This window comes from Megalops cyprinoides, chromosome 7 (assembly GCF_013368585.1).
Source record: "Megalops cyprinoides isolate fMegCyp1 chromosome 7, fMegCyp1.pri, whole genome shotgun sequence".
Taxonomy (NCBI): domain Eukaryota; kingdom Metazoa; phylum Chordata; class Actinopteri; order Elopiformes; family Megalopidae; genus Megalops; species Megalops cyprinoides.
Window position 1 is genome coordinate 39,268,472 of NC_050589.1, and position 19,566 is coordinate 39,288,037.

At 40.3% G+C, this 19,566-nt stretch overlaps 1 protein-coding gene across 1 annotated transcript; it reads left to right on the top strand.

Annotated features, from left to right (window-relative positions):
* The first annotated feature begins 1,107 nt into the window (after window positions 1–1,107).
* On the top strand, window positions 1,108–14,356 carry LOC118781006 (complement C1q-like protein 4). The gene is made up of 2 exons (XM_036533838.1): window positions 1,108–1,659; window positions 14,177–14,356. The coding sequence occupies exons 1-2, from the start codon at window positions 1,114–1,116 to the stop codon at window positions 14,354–14,356; spliced, it is 726 nt and encodes a 241-aa protein (XP_036389731.1). The 5' UTR covers window positions 1,108–1,113.
* The last annotated feature ends 5,210 nt before the right edge of the window (window positions 14,357–19,566 follow it).

Here is a 19,566-nt window from a genome sequence, read left to right on the forward strand (position 1 = left end):
TTGTCTTTCCACTCTGTCATCAGCGAAGTACTGGACAATCTCTGGATGGTGCAGACCAAGTCGCCAGACCAAGTCGACATACAAACACAGAATATTATATTCCTGATTGTTTTTATTTCAGTTCAATAATACTTTCCAACCTGGCTCTCGTAATGGACTCCAGAGAAGAATCATTTAAAGTTATAGTTGTGTAATTTATCAGTCTGTCTAACTCAACCCTCTTCAGTATAATTGTGCCGGTGACTGTTCTGATTGTAATTCACCATAATTAGGTGATTTACTTGAAGATCTTCAAACCACCTTCTCATCATTCTCATATTAGACTTATCCTTTCTGTGAGCTGGAAGCTCAGGACAGAGAATAAGGAATTGACTGAAGGAGAAAGGAGGGAGAAAATAGGAAAAGAACCTATCCAGAGCAGAGGGAAAAATCCTCTGTCCCCAAACAGGGAAACGTGGACACAGAATGATGCAAAGGAAAAAAAAACTAGATTAAAAGCAAGTGAGGCAACAGACAGAATTGTTTTAAATCCAAAATTTTTAAAGTCCAAGCTCCAAGCATTCTAACAGCCCAGCAAACAGTGCAGTTTCTTTTCTTCATAACTCATTTTATAAAAACAAATTCTTTACATTTTGTCCTTCAAAGCTAACCTCTCCCCCTCAGTGTTTCGAGCGCCACCTTCTCCAACCCCCAGTTACTTTTCGTCCTCTTGGCCTTCCCTGCCACATCGTTAGTCACAGACCCCTCTACATTTTCTTCACGTTCCCTGTCTTCCCTCTTTGCATCTTCCCCCAACACTGTTAATCTGCCACATTTCCTGTTTCAAACCTTCAACTGCCAATCCTTCAAAACACTTTCTTTGACTCTCTGTTTCCCACTTCTTTGGCCATTTTGGCCTCTTCCCTGTTGTACCTGTTTTGTTGCCTCCCCTTTGAACCTCAATACTCACTTTCCAGTCTCAAACCCCTAACCTTTCCTTTCCCTGGCTCCACCCCTGAGTGATTCAGTCTGGCCGGCACCATTCCATCCAAAGGGGGGGAGGACTTCCTCACGCTGGCTGCCTCTCGACTCAACCACAGGAAGCGTGTCATTGGGGCAGCTGTGGGCGTGGCCATGGTCCTGGTGCTGTTGGTCGCCATTCCCCTATTGGTCCACAGCACTAAAGGGGGAGGTTCTGGAGGCACAGGGACCCATTATGAAATGCTTGGCAGCTGCAGGATGGTGTGTGACCCCTACACCCCCCCTCAGGGCAGCCAGGAGCTGGCCATCATATCACCACCACCACCAGATTTCACCGGAAAAAGAGGGAAGTCTGGATTCCGTGGGCCACCAGGGCTTCCGGGCCCTCCTGGACCCAGAGGGCCCCCTGGAGAACCTGGCAGGCCTGGGCCCCCAGGTCCCCCTGGTCCTGGGCCTGGAGGCTATGTGCCCTCATTCTACAGCCCCAAGATCGCCTTCTATGCAGGGCTTCGCAAACAGCATGAGGGCAGTGAAATACTGAAGTTTGATGATGTGGTCACCAATGTGGGAAACTACTATGAGCCGAGCACCGGCAAGTTCACCTGCCCCCTACCCGGCATCTACTACTTCACCTACCATGTGCTCATGAGGGGCGGGGATGGGACCAGCATGTGGGCAGATCTGAAGAAGAATGGACAGGTCAGAATGCTTTACATTGAACTTGTGTACATATGTGTGTCTGTTAGAACTGCTGGGAAGTATCAAGCATCTTGCTCATCATCTCTTTGCCTGTTCATATGCATCTACCTATTCTTTTGTCCCAGTGTATATATGTGGCATTTATCTGTGATCTCTCCATTGCTCTTCTTCTGTCTGTTATCATGCACATCTGTGTCTTAAGCACATTTTTGTAAGTAATCAATTAATCAGCCATGACCCCACTATTGGGATGCTACTGGGATGTTTTCATGCCAGAGGAGTTTGACTGTGGATACAAGTAGGGCTGCCCCTGACCAAAGATTTTCCTAGTCGACTAGTAGTCATTAGTTCAAGCCATTAGTCGACTAATCCTCGCATGCGTATGGCGTTAATTTAATTATATGTATATAATTAAAATATATATTTTTGGGGCATCAGAAAATGGTTTGAGTTCCAGGGCTGAGGAAGAATGTTATAAGCAACATTGTTAACACTGTGCTATGTGACAGAGAAATACAAAACCATAATAATGAGCCTTTAAAATATAAATTTTACAAGTGCAAACACGAAGCGAGCCGCCTGTTAATGACAATGCTAACGGAAAAAGCGGTAATGATTCTGAATGTGTCAGAACCAGCAAGGAGACTGGACATTTTGTTAATTTATTTCAAGACAGTATAACATAATACAACTTATGAACTTGTAACACCAACACAATAATTTATAAAACAAATGATATATAAAAAACAGAACATGAAAGTTAAACATGCAGTAAGCGAGGTAATTTAGCTTCCCCAGTCCCCACGAACACTTGGATAAGCCTAATAGCGCATATGACAATAGGCTATATTTGATATATTTGCTCCCGCATCAGGTATGACTAAAGGGAAAAAAACATGGGAAGAAACCTAATGCCACATACCAGGGATCGCTGTTATTGCGATAAAAATAGCTATTTGATACATTGCGATGCCTATATTGCCCAGCCCTACTGTGTTAAGGATTAATCTGGAGCTGTTGTCTTTACAGAAAGAGAACCACACTTGATTAGTTAACTATGTGATACTCTTTAAAACTGAAAGAAAGGGGACTGGGGTTAGGATTGGGTGGCAGATAGTGTAAGAGTGACAGAAACAGAAAAACAAGTGTTTCTAAAGTATGGCCACCTCTGTTTAGGAGAGGAAATTGACTGACAGCTGAGTGATCAACAGGGGAGGGATGCAAATGCAACAGCTGGACCAGTATTCCCAGAGGGCTGCTGAATCTCAAACAAACAAACAGATAAACAGACAAAACACTAAGAGTTTCCATCTGGCATCAGGTGACAGGGTTCGATAATTCACCCTGACTTTGTAAAATGATGTCCCACTGTTGGTATTCTTTTAAATGAGCATAGAGGGCTCACTGAAGACTCTCCCGCCAAGCAGCAGAATTCCCTACACAGGGCCAGGACACATGCAGTGCATCCAGAAAACCTCAAGCAAATTAGCTGTCCTCTGATCCAACCAGCACAACCGCAGTCCACAGACTGACTGCATCGAAATGGAACACTACTGTACAGAGCAATAGCCCACGTGGATCTGTTGTCATGTGGAACCAAACAGGTTTTAAAGATCATAATTAATGGGCTCTGTCTGTGAAAAGTACACAGTTTCAAAGTCATTGCAGGTGTAGATATAATAGATATATTGGAATAAGTATCCAAAACCAGATGTATTCCAAACTCCATATGAATAACATTCAAATAAAGATCGTTTAAAAACAGCAGAAAGAAAACGCAAATACACTTCCACTCCAGACAAGACAAAAAAAGTAAAGTGTCATAACCTGTATGATTCAGTGGTTCAGTACCCAAGTAACTGCATAACAAAGACTGTTTTTGTAGCTTCTGTATTTGTAGACAATTGTATTAGTGAACATCATATGCATGTATATCTCGTTTATTAAGTGCAAAACTTAACAGAAGCTGTCAGCTACTTGCCAAGTGAGTTTACAAGACACACTAAAAAATAAATCAACTGAAGTGAAATGGACAGTCTCACTCCACTCTTTTGTTCCCTGGACTCTAATTAAAGAGACACTAGGCAGGTGAGAATGAAAAATCAAAATAGAGAGGTAGATCACAAAGAGATTTAGATAAGGGAAATTTTAAGCCACCAAGAGTGTAATTTGTTGACTGAGCACATCTCAGAAGTGATAACAAAAACATTTACATGCTTATGCAGGGATACACATACACAAACACACACACAATAAAAAGGAAGGTCACTCACAAATGACATTCAAAGAATGACTATTTTTAAGATACATTTTCATAGACACACAGCAGAACACAGCTAGTGTATGGTTTCAGCCATACAATGCACTGTTACATAGTATATAGTTATGTATATATAATGCGTGAGACAATGCGTGAGCACTATAGTGCTCTGTAAGTGTGGCTTTACTTGGTGTTGGCCTTACCATGTACAGCGATTATATTGCCATTCTAGTCCTCTCCTCATGTTAAATCATTCATAACTCATAGATGAGACCCAAGATTCATCACCCCAGGCCTATCACCCATCCTCCTGCTCCCCCCTTTGCTTGTCCATTGATTCCCCATTAATTATCTTTTCAACCAACTCAATTATTCAGTCCAATTCAGGTCCTTCTCATCTCATAATGTGGTCCCACTGTACAATTCTGACAGGAGGGAAATTAGACATAAACATGTCAATGGGTACCCCCCTCCCCCTTTCAGGAGCAGAGCTGATATGCTACATCAATTAAAAAAACAGCAGTGACCAGAGAATGTGTCGGACCTCTTGAGACGAGTTTACAAACACAAGAAAAGCACATTTGCAAGTACCCCTGTTGGCCTGTGATGTTTACAGAATGTGCTCTGAGTGCATGAGTGTGTTCATGAGTGCGTGTGTGTGTGTGTGTATGGGTGTGTGTGCATGTGTGCGTGTGTGGGGGCTGTCATACAGCTGTGTCCAGAGTCCCCACAGATCGCCCATGTCACCTGTAGAACAGAACAGCAGTGGTTGGTGAGAATATCAACTCAAGGACAGCACCACCCATAATGTCACTCCACTTGACTCCTCTGCCCTGGTTATTGACCATCCGGATGCTCCCCAACCACCCCCCACCCCAATCCACTCCCGTGGGATTCCTGCACCCCTACCGAAGAATTTGTGCATTCTCCACCGCGTTGGTCACCATGACATTTTAGCAGATTCAGGGGAAAACAAGATGATCCCACTGTGGGGTAAATAATGATAGGATGGCAGAAACAGACAGGGAGTTTGACTGAGAGATCAAGGTGAGGACAGAGATAGAGATGGATGGCTGGGTACAGGAGAGAAAGCTTTTGAGGTAATGGTTCATGGAGGCTGCTGGCATGAGGTGCTGAATGAGATCTAGACAATGGAGACAAATGGTGCATGCAGTGGATGGACAGGTTAAGGAAAGGGCACTAGGGAGAGTGGAAAAAATAATCTAGATCTTGAGCTTTGTTCATAATTAATGTATTTCATTGTGACATTGTAAAATTATTACTCAGCTTGCAATCTTAGCACTTCTCCCTGCATTATGGATGGCTTAGTGACTCTATTCTTGATACCTGAAAAAACTTCAGGAATTAGCTTACTCTTAGGACATACCCTTATCCATGCTAATAACACATACAGGTAAATATGAAGTAACCAAGGAAGCCACTCACCTTTCACAAAGGTACAATGGCAGCAACACACCTGGGTTTCAAACCAGCAACCTCATGGTTACAAGCCCAGTTCCTTGATAGCTACAACACACCAAAATCCTGATGTCACACTGATGCACTCTTTGCACATTATTGCCATGACCTTCAAAATAAGAGAACAGCACTGTTAGCACTTTGGCAGTTGGGTTTTTAACCCTCAACCCAGAGCTTGACTTTTTTAACAAGAAATTAAAAAATCCTTTATGCTAATATTATCATTGGAATTCAAAAGTATCTGCATTATGGGCCATGATGACAGTGGTCACTTAAAAAGTGTTTTCAGGTTTTTCTGCAATTGCCCCCCCTTTGGTTGCAGTTGCACCCCTCTGTATTTTTTCCCACGCAAGGCCAGGTTCAAGTCCTTATCATTATCTAAATCAAAGGGACACAGACTTGTAGGACCGAGTTATCAAAAATCAATGATCTCAAGAGTAACACGATATCTTGTAACATCCAATTTGTTCATTTAGAAACGAACAAAGTTTAGTATGAAATTGTCTTCGATTTGTATGAGAGCCGTTTTGGAAGCAATTGATTGATTGGCACTTAAAATAAGTACTTTTCATTTAGAAGACATAATACATCTTGTCAAGACTAGACATGAATGATCACTACAGATTTGAGGTGAGACATTTGTATTAGATGCGAGCTACGACCTGTTACTTTTGTTTTTTGTCGTTCTCAATTAACATTAATTACGGAAGCGTTACAGTCAATGTGCATAAAGTTGTTTTTAATTCCTACGCTAACCAATAATATCTGTCTATACTTGCATTGCTTATATTTCTTACACAGAATGTATGTATTAAAACATTTTACATGACACCTGCTGCGGGATATATTGCTAGCAACAACAGAAGTATAGTGTTATAATACCGTATCTCAGAGACACGTAATTATGCCTACACGTAATTAACTAATTAAATAAACATCCAAGAAAACGTATACCGGGAAGTACCATTTTTCTGCAAGAATGGCGGAATTGGTACCGAACCTAGGATACAGATAACGGCGATCGAGTGGTTTGTTGGAGCACCTGATGAATAAATACCAATGCCCGGGCTAGAAGATGCAATAATTTCCCTTCCGACATAAACTTCTTTCATACGGTGAAAGTACTTTCTAGCCCTACCACAACCCCGAATCACCCCCTGATCATATTTCAAATAATTACTATAATCCATTCCACGAAGGAGGAACGCTGTCTCTTTCTTTCGGTTTGTCTTTATCTTTTTTTCCTCTTCTGGTGTCATACGTTCCTTTAATAGATCAGCTAAAGGTCGCGCTCTTTCACACACCGGTGTTAAAAATGTCAGAACGCGGCTGATAAGGACTAGCGCGCTTGTTAATGAATGTCCGCACCCACGACAAGGGAGGTGACGTGAACGTGATACAGTTGCTATATAATTAGCCGTCATAATGAGCAAGTTCTAAATGCCAGACATTGCTTCTAACACGTTTCCAATAATAACAATTAAAATTGTTGTATGTTAATAAGCTGGGTGGATCACTTTTTATTTCAGTTGTAAATTATGTATTAATTAACATTCCTATAGCCTATTGATGCCATGCCATACTAACTAACTTAAGTGAAAAATGTTAGTACATACTGTAAAGGCTTTTCTGATGTCAGCTGATATTTAGCCTCCTATAGCCCCATACACTTTTATATCTGTCACATGCAAACCACGTGGAAGCACAAATATCCCTTCTCCATAAGCATGCAGTAGCGTACCCAGGCAATTTCCAGGTGAGCTGGAACAATGGAAATCCTCTTTGTTTGGCACTACGTATGTCTCCAGCATAAAAAGATTGAACCGGGCACCTGGGAGCTATTGAAGTGATGAAGTCTGCCTTCCATGCATCACCTAGAACATGGAAATATATAGTATTATTATCGACATGATCAGAGACGACTAGCAAGCATTTCTTCTCATTTGCACTTCTGGAAAATGTTTTACTTCTAGACGTCAAGGCAGGAATTGTCAAAATGTTTAAGGGGGAAGTGGAAAAAAATAAATGTTGTGTCATAGAAAAGGAATTGGACCCTTTTTGAAAGGAGCGACTTTCTCATATTTCAGATAGCATAGAAATTGAAAAGCGCCGACACGGCAACATTTTGTTTGTTTCGTCAAAGTGTGAGTATGGGGTTTCTTGTCTTTTGTGTCATTTCATTCGGGGAGAAATGTAGGCCTACAACTTTAACACGCGTTTATATTTGATAACCTTAAAATCGTCCAGAATCCCCATCTACAATCTGGATCACAGTGAAATTGTACCAGATAAGTTAAGGCGATATTTTTCTTCTGAATTTCACGATATGGCAATCTAATGTTAAAGGTATTAGATCGTCACCAGTAGGAGTGGATTCTAATGAAAACCTCTGTGACACCCACACCATTGAGCATCAGGACAACATATTAGCATGCCAATTAATGACAACTTTAGCTGAAGCACGGGCAACGTGTTCCCTTGTCCCAAAGAACTCAGTTTCCACAAGGATAAAAGCTATTTTCTAAATGTTCAATTTCCGACACTTTCTGGTTTGGGTCTCACCCTCCCTTGCTACTGAGTCCCATAGGTGAGTTTAAGGGCTGCTTTTACATCGTCAACGCTCCGAGGGGTCTGTATATCACTGCGAATGAATCCTGTCAGTTTTATTACCAGTAGGGCAGGGAACTACGGATAAAAACAAGACTTCATATACCCTCATATCTCCCTGGTCTCACAAAATAGCCTCGCTTGATCAGTTCGTTATCCCTCCCGTCCCCCACCCCCGTCCTTCCTTCCCTGCATTGCTCCCCTATCTTTCTTGCCGCGCATCTCCGCACGTATATAAAATGACACAGCAGCTGCGCCTGCCTCCCTCTCCCCCCTCTCTCATTTAATAGAACTCCCCTCCCCTAATGAAACGGCGAAGCAGAACAAGCCTGTAGCGGTCCCGCGAGTCTCTGTTCGAAGCCAGCTCGGAGATCAAGTCAGCGCGCCGTTTCACAACAGACAGGAACTTGCTCCCGTGTCGATATCAATCTCCATCGCGACTGACAATAATCCTGAAACGCCTCCCTCCCTCCCCCGTTCCCAACGAAAACAAGGTTTCGTTTCACTGATATTTCATGAAAGGAGGGGGATTAAATCATTCTGTATTTTTACAGGCTTGACCTGTCTGTTAACCCCTCTGGCCTCCAAAAGCATACTCTTAAAAGCAGCTCTACTGTGAATTACTTCCTGTACCTTACATTGTTCATCATCTGCACGTTTTTATTTTGCAATTAATATAATTTTAAATGCCATTCACTCTGAATTATTGATATATGGTTGTCTTTTAGGGCATGCTGTTTTCTTGTTGTGGCATATGGCATGTTGTAGTTGTAGGGGTAAACGAAACGATATCCGCTTATTATTTTTAATTGTAAGAAGAGAAGGAAAAATCATCTACAGAATGATTAATGAAGTGTAAAATGTAATATTTTAGGTATTTTTAGTTTTTCTGCATTTAAAATTCTGAAATCTGTTGCCGCAATGTCTGTATACTTTAGAATCCCACCCTACTCCTTCAGTGCATTGTAAAATTATTAACTCGCTGTAAAACCAATCGTTCAGAGCACTTTTTATGCAATGTCTTCTTTCATATCAGCACTATTATCATTTAACATCTGCAATTATTTGGATCCTCACAATCATTTTAAGGTTACTCTAAGAAAGCAAAACAAACATTTTAAGTTTAAACCTAGGGAAAGAGATCGGTTGGATATTCTTCCATACCCCAAGCGGATTGCTATCCCATAATGTTAGGTTTCCATTTTTCAGAGAGCAGTTCTGTGGGGAGGAGAGACAGGTACTGTGACTGTCAAACCCCTCAGTAAGCACACCAGTGAGCTTTACATCCATATTCTCAATTGATGTCGTGTACTTTGCTGTTTCAGCTACCGATACCAAAAATATACATTTACATAAATTCAGATGGGAATATGACCCTCTGACAACGGATTTGCAATATTACAAAAGCACTAAAAAATCTGAGTGGCTCTAATCTGAGTGAATCAAAGTGGCACGTGAACGCATTCTGAATTATGAGTAATGTACCTGTTGCTTGGGTGCAGCAATATGTGCCTAACAAGCAGTAATTATTAGCACAGTTAATATCCATGGGTTTTCATTTAAAAAAAGTTATTATTATTATACAATTTCCTTGAGTGTTTGATTTCACAGTTGATATAAAATGAGTTAAGTTGACTGTTGTAAGATGACTGTGATTTTCAAACAAGGAATGTGATGATAAACACACAGTGGGGCATATGTATCAATCTTTGCGTACAACTTGCCGTAGGACCATGCGTACGCACAATCTCACGATTTGTGTACGGAGGTTTTTCGTCAGTTATCAAACACCACGTACACTTGATTATCTTCATAAATCTGATCGTAAATCAAATCATCGTGAGATGGACCGAGGCACGCCTTTAATTCGTCGAATTAGCGTATTAAAGATCCCAGGTAAATCTGAGTGAAATGCAGAGATTCGTGTTGAGGATCAATGGCAGGACGTAAGAAAAAATATTCGGACACAGAGATAGAGGTGATGGTTGATGAGGTGAAGAGGAGAAAAAATGTCCTTTTTGGAGGCGAGACTAGCGGCATTTCAAATCGACGGAAAAATGCGGAGTGGCTCAAAGTGGTGACTGCTATGAATGCAGTCTCACCAGAGGTGCGTACGGTGGAAGAGGTGAAGAAGTGTTTTCGATTTACAAAAACAACTTCATCCTCTTTTGGTTCCCGTATTGCAATGTGAGTGCAATCCATTGCGCCGATTACATTAAGAAAACCAGCCATCGCTGCAAAGTGCATTTAGATATTGGCCTGTTACCCCGCAGTGTAACGAAACGTTATATACCCATACTATGGGCGTGATACGGCTCAGAGAGGATTGTGATATTCCCGTCCTGTCCGCAAGGTCTCTTTGGAATGTCCCGGTGGCGAGAAAAACCAAGGTGGTTAGAATTTGGAGATTAACCGGTATTGCATGGGTTATCCGCGTTTCTCTGAGGAGAAGAGGCTCCAGTTCCTCACAGAGGCTGAAGAGAACGACCCTTGGCAATCTAAAGCGACTTATTAGCCATACATCATCAATGGCGAAGAAGTCTGCCTGGTCCCTGAACACACGTACATGCCTGATTAGGTTATTCTTGATATCCTATTCGACTATTCGAATTCGGTTGCCGCCATTAATTGTAAATATTATGGAAATTTCGGGAGACAGGAGTCATAAGGCTACAGCTATAGCACTTTAGCAATTACTGAAGGCAGTGTTCTCGTGGGTCTCGTAGTTGGGAAGCCTAGTCCCAAGAGCACGAGCAGCGCGCGACGTTAATCAATCCGATTTAGACCGGACAGGGACACGCTTAACCGTGGCTAGCCGACATGCTTCATGTCGGATACGCACTCCGTGACCTGCATCTCATTTGGAGAAAGATGGATAGACGGGGCCACGCCACAGATAATAGAGCAAAGATAGAGAGAAAGGCAGAGGCAGACCCATTGCTAGACATTAATATAGCAATAAGCTTGGAAAGCCTGTTTGTAGATAGATATAATTCCCCCCAAGATTAAATTATTTAGGGCGCAATTTTGGACTTTGCGCGGGGGGGGGGGGAGGGGGGGTTCAAAAAGATGTCTCAAAGTGAAAGTTTAGCCCTGCTAATAAACACATAAGTCTATTCCACTTGTATACTTACTTTTAACCTATATTACAACAAATACATTTAAGCACGTCCACTTCTTATTTTCTCCCATGAATTCCAAACCAATTATGTTTTTGAATGATATCTGACTTGCCATTTCAGAGTCAACACTGTAACATAGAGACCAAATTATAATCAAATTCATTAACACGAGCAGGGAAAGGAGAAAGACTGTATATATGGCATACAATCAAACAGGGTTGTGAGGATTTCAGACAAATTTCCAAAATTAGACAAACTCTGATCCCTAAGCGTTCATAATTTTGTTAGGGTGGTCTTCCTTCACTGAATAGCACTCAGAGACACACTGCTGTGTGTGTATATAAAGTCCAAATTTTTATATACGTAACAAAGAATGCGCTGTTGTCTCAAAGATTTTCAGAGTGTGCTATGATATTTTAAAAGGTAAAATTTAGGGTGGCCTCACATTTTCTTATTGTGAAATTACCCTACATGCATAGAGCAGTATTCCCTTCATTGTCTATGGGGTTATAGTAAACACATGTTGTTTGGGCTTGTATAGATAGAAGAATATCTGTACAATTGTCATTATTAATTACAGTATGCATGACCGCTCTGTGAACTGAAATACCGGTAATAACTGATATCAAAAAAGTAGAGCAAATTTTAAAATGACTGTAGTAACATTGTGTTTTGTGTAAATGCCAACCTTGTAGCCCTAGCCTGTTTAACCACAGAGTGAAACTGTGCAAAGATACATATAATTGGCATGCTGAGCACAAGACCCAAGGATATAGTTCAAGTCTTGTACACACATTATGATCCTTGAAAATAACAAATGAGGATGCTATATTGAACCTGACACACCTTTTCAGATACAGTGGACTGTGACTAGATACAACAGAGCTGACCAGCCAGCAAGATACAAGACTATTGCTGCATGTGGAATGTGATTTAAGCTTTGAATTTCATGTGGGAGACTGTTATACTCCTGAAGAAGGTACAACCTGAATGGCTTCTGCAAATGTCCAGCTGTACAAGTGGATAATGTATAAAATGCAAGTTTTCCTAAACAAGGGGTTCTGCTAAGAGAATAAATTATAGTCAATACCAAAAGAATATTACAGTGTGGTGGCAGTGTGGCGGTGTCGTTAAGGAAACAGATGGCAACCAAAATATTGTGGGTGTTATTCTTGGGTGAGTCATTTCAGTTATGTTCTTGAGCAAAGTACACAACCTGAACAATTTCAATAAAGACCCAGATGTCCAGTGAAATCTGTGGAAATTACCCTGGAAAAAGGGCATCCACCAAATCACTGCAAACGCAATGTATGGACTATATGAAGTCGTGTGTGTGTGTGTGTGTGTGTGCATGTGTGTGTGTGTATGTGTGCAAGTGTGCTATCAAACAGTATATGTAATTTCAAAACAGAATGCAAGACCTCTAAGAACGGCTGATACGGATGGAGATCCACGCGTCCTTTGTGTTACCACATAGCAGAGGGCCCAACTATGCTCCTGTGTGAGTAGCAGTATGTGTGAGACCGCTATAAACAAACAACACCTCCGCTGTGGTGGGTCAATAGTGTTGGAATCACATGCCGCATGTTAAGGCATGTATGCTCATGGAAAAAACCCTCAATATTATGTAAAAGACTCTCGGCTCAGATTACATACAGGTCAATACCAGAGAAAGATGTGTGTTTACAAGACTGCCTCCCCACAACCTGCTCCCTGCAGTAGAGTGTGCTTTGCAGGCCGTGTTGTCTTCTCCCTTCCATAGTTCCATAGATTAGGACTATGAACAGAATGCAGAACTCCCTTATGTTATGATCAATACATGAGGGAAGAGTTGTGTTCTCAACTGGGGCCCAGGGCCACTGGGTTCACAGGTGCCATGTTGGGACTGACAGATAATGGGGGGGTGGGGACTCTCAGGATCAAAATAAAGACACAATATTGTGCTCCCACCCCATCCAGGATAAAAGCAGAGAGTGTCTGGCATGTCCAGACCACACAGTTAGGGAGAAATGAGAGCCAGTGCCCTGTGGCAATTTGAATTTCTCACTGGGTAAAAGTAAGGAACACACTCCACCTCAGGTAGACAACAGAACATCCTCTTTTCAATATGACTTCATCCCTCAAAGAAATACAGATGGAAGACTGAGAAAACCCTGTCTTTTTCCATGATTTTAGGAAGCACCCCTGTTGTGATTTTAGTGTGATTATAATGAAGGCAATGAATCTTCACCCACAGGGTTGAATTGATCAAAATATAAAGACATTGCATTTATGTATTTATTTATTTGTTTTGCCAAGGCTATTGATTTATGTAAATGAAATGACTAAACAAATCAAGCAAGGATTTAGAGCCTGTTTTTTCTTGGGGGGAGATGTGGAGGTTATAGCACTGTTTGGTCTCAGTTAGTTATGTGTAATGTCAGACAAATAAGCCATAAACCTTCTCCCTAGGCATTTTCCCCAGTGACTAAAGCTATTAACATTTACACATCCATAAATTTGCAATAACGCTTAATCTGGCTACGCCATTTACAACACGGGGATGACTCATGAGACAAATTGTGTCAGGGAGAGATGAGCTGGGATTTTTTTTACTGAATGCCTCCATTAATAGCCTGTCTGATTACCTTTCCAGTTGTAGGCTGTGATAATTTTCCATTGTGAAATCATTCAGTAAGGTATATCATAAAAAACATAAAGTGCGCTCCCTATATCCTGAAAACAGCTTGCTTTTCTCTTAACTTCCCTGTTAAAATGAGCTTGACTTCACAATAGAAAACAAAGCTTTTCCTACAAATGAATCAATTGCTGGTGCATGCTATTTGCTTGGTGATAGTATAACACAACAGTTAAGAAAGTGGGTTTGTTACTGGGAGGTTTCCATCTCAATTCCTGTGCAGTATTCTTCAGGCCATGTCCTTAACCTGAATTGCATCAGTAAAATATGCAGCATAGATGGATCGTATGGTAGTCACCCTGGGTGAAGCCATCAGTTTAGTGAATGATGAACCAATTCCCCTAACCTCCTGTTTCTCCCCTCTTCTGCCAGGTCAGGGCCAGTGCCATTGCCCAGGATGCAGACCAAAACTATGACTATGCTTCCAACAGCGTGATCCTGCACCTCGATGTTGGGGATGAGGTATGCGTGCAACTAGATGGCGGAAAGGTGCATGGAGGCAACACCAACAAATACAGCACCTTCTCTGGCTTCCTCATCTACCCAGACTGACTCTGCTCTGAATCACACCCCTTCTCTGACCCCTCCCCTCCCTCATCCTGACCCTATCCGATATGCTTCGTGTACACATGGTGATGACTAGAGACTGGAGCTACACACAGAAAAGGAAAGAACAGAATATTCATAGCTAAAAAATTGGGAAGTGGAAAATAAGATGAATGTATGAAAAAAGAGATGTATGAGAGTGGGGGTGGTTCTTATTTGGTATTATTGAGATTACTGAGCAGGCACAAACAAAGCTGCAGCCTCAACCCTGATGAGTAGCTTACAGGCATAAATTGTAATGATAGTGAGCACATTTTTAAAATCAGAAACATCAAAAAATGAAGTTCATTCATTGACCTCTGGCATGTGTATGTGTATAATCATGATTTTGTACATACCCACAAATACACACAAACACACACACACACACACACATATGCATGCACCCACTCTCATACATTTCTTTAGTGTCGTACGTATCTCCAGGCATTACTTTCTTAAGACTCGTATAGTAAGATGTCCACATGTGTTAACAGAAATACATGCAGCCTTTTCCAGTGCCATTCCTATACTGTATTTTCAAATGAAGAGGCGCTGTCGACTGTTCTGGCGTTCTGCTTAGTTGTGAAACTGGAGGGCATATAGAATTGAGAACTACTTTTAGAAAATGCATTTTCAGCAGCGTTGAATTATTATTATCTGATTCTTTGATACTAAGGTATGTAGATGTGATCTAAGGAAATCTTTTTTATTTATTTATTTTTTAATGAATTACCAGTCTGGAAATTGCATCGCATGTCAGAGACTTGGTATAACTGTATATAAATGCACACACATGCCACAGGGAAGGGATGATTAGTCCCCTTGCACAATTCATTTCACTTAAAGTGACTGCTTTGGCTGTCTGTGTGGAATTAGGAATCTGGCCTGAAGGTATATATTTACAGGGGCAGTAATCAAAGGCAGAGTGGCTAACCGTGGAGTCTGCACACTCCAGCATGGATTTCCAGTATTTCCAAAGACACGGTATAAGAAAAAACATTAATTTATTGATCTGAGATGTTAATACACCCTACATTTCAAACTGGTTCCAATAGCCTATGTACTTTTTAAGTAAGGTTCATATTTGTTTTAGTTATATATTTATGTGTCAGAAACTGAGACGTGAGGAAGGCAAGAGGGTTTGATAAATGGTCTGTAATTTGTATAAGATTAATCATGATTCTTTTATTGGGATATTGTTTAAATGGTACAGAAAGACAGTGTTCTTTCATATTAATGGCATGCAGTAAATCAAATTCATGGCTTAAATACTACCCATGTATTATTGTTCCACTGGCGTCAAAGTGCTATTACATAAAGAGAGTATTTGAAATTATGTACTGTTATTTCTACTATGAGTAGCATCACTGTCATCACAGACAAAACCAGTTTAAAACAATTATAAGCAAATGTATTCATATATAATATAAATATACAATAATGACCTTTAAAAGAGACCTTACAGTGAAGGTTTGACATCACTTTTGCATTTAGAATGTAACTATCAAAAGATACAAAGCATGACAACTGAATCCAGTAGAATTTGAAAATGTGCACACAGACAAATTCATCACCTTCAATCTATCAGAATAAAGAATGGATCAGGTGACAAGAACTACAGATAGACTTGCTGAGTTGTTTGAAGTTAAAATGTACAGTACAATTTCAGTCATGAGTTCCACAGTATGATGTTACATCAGACAAACTGCTGAATTTCATAGTGTGTTCTGCACAGCTGCACAGACAGACTGACATTTTGTGAAAGGTTGTGCTTCCAACTGAAACGTACAGTATTGGCCATTAATACCATTTGTCAGTTGTAAAGGTGTTAAGACTATACCACAAAATTTTTCAGTTATATGCCCCATTCCAGTGCTGTGCTCAATATTTTCAAGCAAGTTTTACATTGCAATTACCATTACAATTATAATACACATGTAGTATATAATGCAGTATCAAATTTTATGATCTGTATCAGATTAACAGAACATAAAATGACTAATTGTAAGATTTTATATGCTGCTGAAAATACAAATACTAAATTCTATCCACATAATCATCCTCTACAAATAGTTCCACAACATGGATTCTGAAATTCTGAAAAAAATCTAGTAATTTATAATGTAATTAACCTGATGAAAATCAGTCTGCAAGCAGGAGCACTCTTAGTTTACCTTGGCGGAGTTAACAGTATAAAATCTTAGGACACTTCCCTCCTTGACATTCAGCATGGCCTCATTAGTGTGCTTGTATTCCTGGCAGAATGTGTGAAAATTCTGGGTAGATTCAGGCACCTTAAATTAAATCAGATGTGTGTGTATGTGTATGCGCGGGTGAGTGTGTGCGTGTGTGGGTGTGTAACTTTGTGCACGTGCATCTACACAAGTGTCCTGGCTTGTGTTTTGCAAATAACCCCACCTCTTCAACAGCATACAATATAGTGTACACATGTCTGTCTTTGAGTGTATGTGACTTTTTACCTGTGTACCATACATTCACCAGGTGTGTTTTTCTGCACTAATAATGTTCAATAATTATTTAAAGCTGATGTTTACTATTATCTGTATGGACTGATTATTGTCACAGTGCCACACAGAACTATATGTAACTTAGTAAAAATAAAAACGTAAAACACATAGCCACATTGTCTTATTCTTAAACAATATCTGTGAATAAAAATATTCAGATATATCTAATTTATTCTCTGCTTCCCTTGACAACAAACATCTCAGGAACTGACTCATGGAGCTCTCTAACCAGTGCCTTTTGACTAAAGAACACACATGTTTCTTTGTTTCTGACCTGTCAGTCCAAACAGCACACAGAAGCTTCACAATACTGATGTAGGTGTTCAGTGGTTCAAGTTCTTATATGCAAATCATCAATGCAACAAATCAATATTGCAACTGAGGAGTCACCCAAACAGGTAGTTGATGTTGAGGCTGCACCCTCCAAAATGGTATGGAAAATGCAGGGGTTTTTACTAAAATTCAGAAAAAATAAAAATGTATAGAGACGTTTGATTCACACTAATGACACTAGTATCTTAGGGATTTACTGGCAGTCCTGTAAACACTCCTCTGCTTCAACAGGGTAGACTTCTAATTCAGTACAAATGTATCTTTGTATCATTCATAGTGAAATATCCTCCCAAGCTATTTAGTATGGTACTGAAGTTAGGACAGAATAATATTTGTTTTGTTTCCAAAGAGGAGGAAGAAGAAGAAAATCTTTAATTAAAAGAGAAAGTTAATGACATTCTGGATAAAAGGCTTCAGTGAATTTGTTGGCTGTGGAGCTACAGGGAGACCTCTGCGCTGCTCGCCCCAGCCCCCTTGCACTCCCTTGGCAGATCTCTGTTGAAAGTTAATTGGACGGAGACCAGTCTAAGGCGGGCAGCACGGAGGCCTATTAGCAATTCCCCTGCCGAATGCCAAACCACGAGGATCACAGACTTGCAAAAGAATGGATTAAAATAATCAATAGGCTTTGCTTACCTCCAACACATATGCAACTACAGACACACGCATGTACACACATGTGTGCACGCATGCACATGCACCTGCACAAGCATACACAAATTTTAATTAGGTGGAACATCTCTTACTTACTGGTTGCGATGGTGGATTAAAAAAAAAAAACTTAAGGGAGATGTTTACGACCTGGGAAACATTAAAATGTAAGATTTCATTGGTGACCCTCGCCCTCTCTCTTTCTCACACACACACATGCACGCACGCACGCACGTAGACTAACATACTCACATCAGTCAATGAACAGAATTGCCCTCAGATAACATCATGTTACTTACATGTCCTCAGCATGTGTGTACGTATGTAGAATGTAAAAAAGTTTCTAGTCTATGCACATACAAGTGTTATGTTACAATCAACCTGCAGTTCTTAAGCACATTTTTATTGGCCAATGTGGACAGAAACTCATTAATGATGCCATCGCTCCCTGGAGCCTGGGAAAAATGTGCTCGCCTGTGCTGCAGGCCTGAATATTTTGGCATGGTAGACTCATCTCTTTTCAAAAATTATGTGTAGTGTTATCATACACGTCACTGTTTTATGCTCACCCAAATGACTGCTTTATACTGCTCATATGATTCAATTAGTCTAAATGAATGGAGTTTATCTGATAATGCCACTTGTTGTTGAAAACAATTGCAAAATATAGTTCTGGTGACTTTCAAAGGTGCTCATGTCTGCGAAAGACGTTTTGGATTTACATCAAGAAAAGCACTGTTTGAGAAAACATTGCAAGCATTTTCTATTTACGTTAATATTAATACCAGCAGGCCTCATCCTTTTTTGAGTGAACATGTCAGGCATTCTTGTATGGGTTTCCTGCTCAGAAGGTAACCCATACAAAGGCTCCCATATGATAAAGGGCTCTGCTTAGCATATTTTATTTTTGTTATTTCGTATTTTGACACACATTTATATTAATTTTTGTGTAAAGAATCTGTTTTTTATTTCTAAAGCATAACTAGGTCAGGGGTTCCAAATTTGTGAATATTGTGAATATTTGTGCCACAACAGACATCCAATAGCGTTTTGTATTTTATGGGTTTTCCTTCTGAGTATAAAATGTATGGTAAATATATGCGTGTGTTTACACAAAAAACAAATTGTAATCTGGATATCTGGCAAAGTGAGTTGGCATTTCTTTGGCAGTGTTTTTACTCTGTATATGGTATCACTAACAAGATTGCATTTACACATTTTAGTGGAGAACATTTGGTGTGAAATTTTCCAGTATCTCTTTATATGTAAAAAAAAAAAAGATTTCATTTTGTTAGTTTTAGACTTCTTATCACTAAGACTCAGTATATTTTTCTGATATCTACTCTAATATGAGGAACAAATAAAAAAGAGACCTACCACCCCCAGGTGATAAAAAGAGGAATCGTACCTCATGACAGTAATACAACACTACCCCCTATTGTTCAATATATGTAATTAATCACAAATGGGATGAGAGCAGACATGACATATACTATAACAGACTATGTACGCTGGTGTAATTAGGGGTACAAAAAGTCTATGTGTTGATTAGTAGATGGGTAGATGGGGAATGACTTGTAATGCCTTGTAGATGGGCAGCAGTGCACCATAGTGGTTAAGGAGTAGGACTCGTAACTGAAAGATTAACGGTTCGATTCCCCA

What these genes read in the sequence shown, in the direction of transcription:
- LOC118781006 (XM_036533838.1), top strand. Translation starts at nt 1,114, where the DNA reads ATGGTCCTGGTGCTGTTGGTCGCCATTCCCCTATTGGTCCACAGCACT. An exon ending in ATCTGAAGAAGAATGGACAG is followed by an intron (nt 1,660 to 14,176) that starts GTCAGAATGCTT and finishes CTCTTCTGCCAG; the next exon opens with GTCAGGGCCAGTGCCATTGC.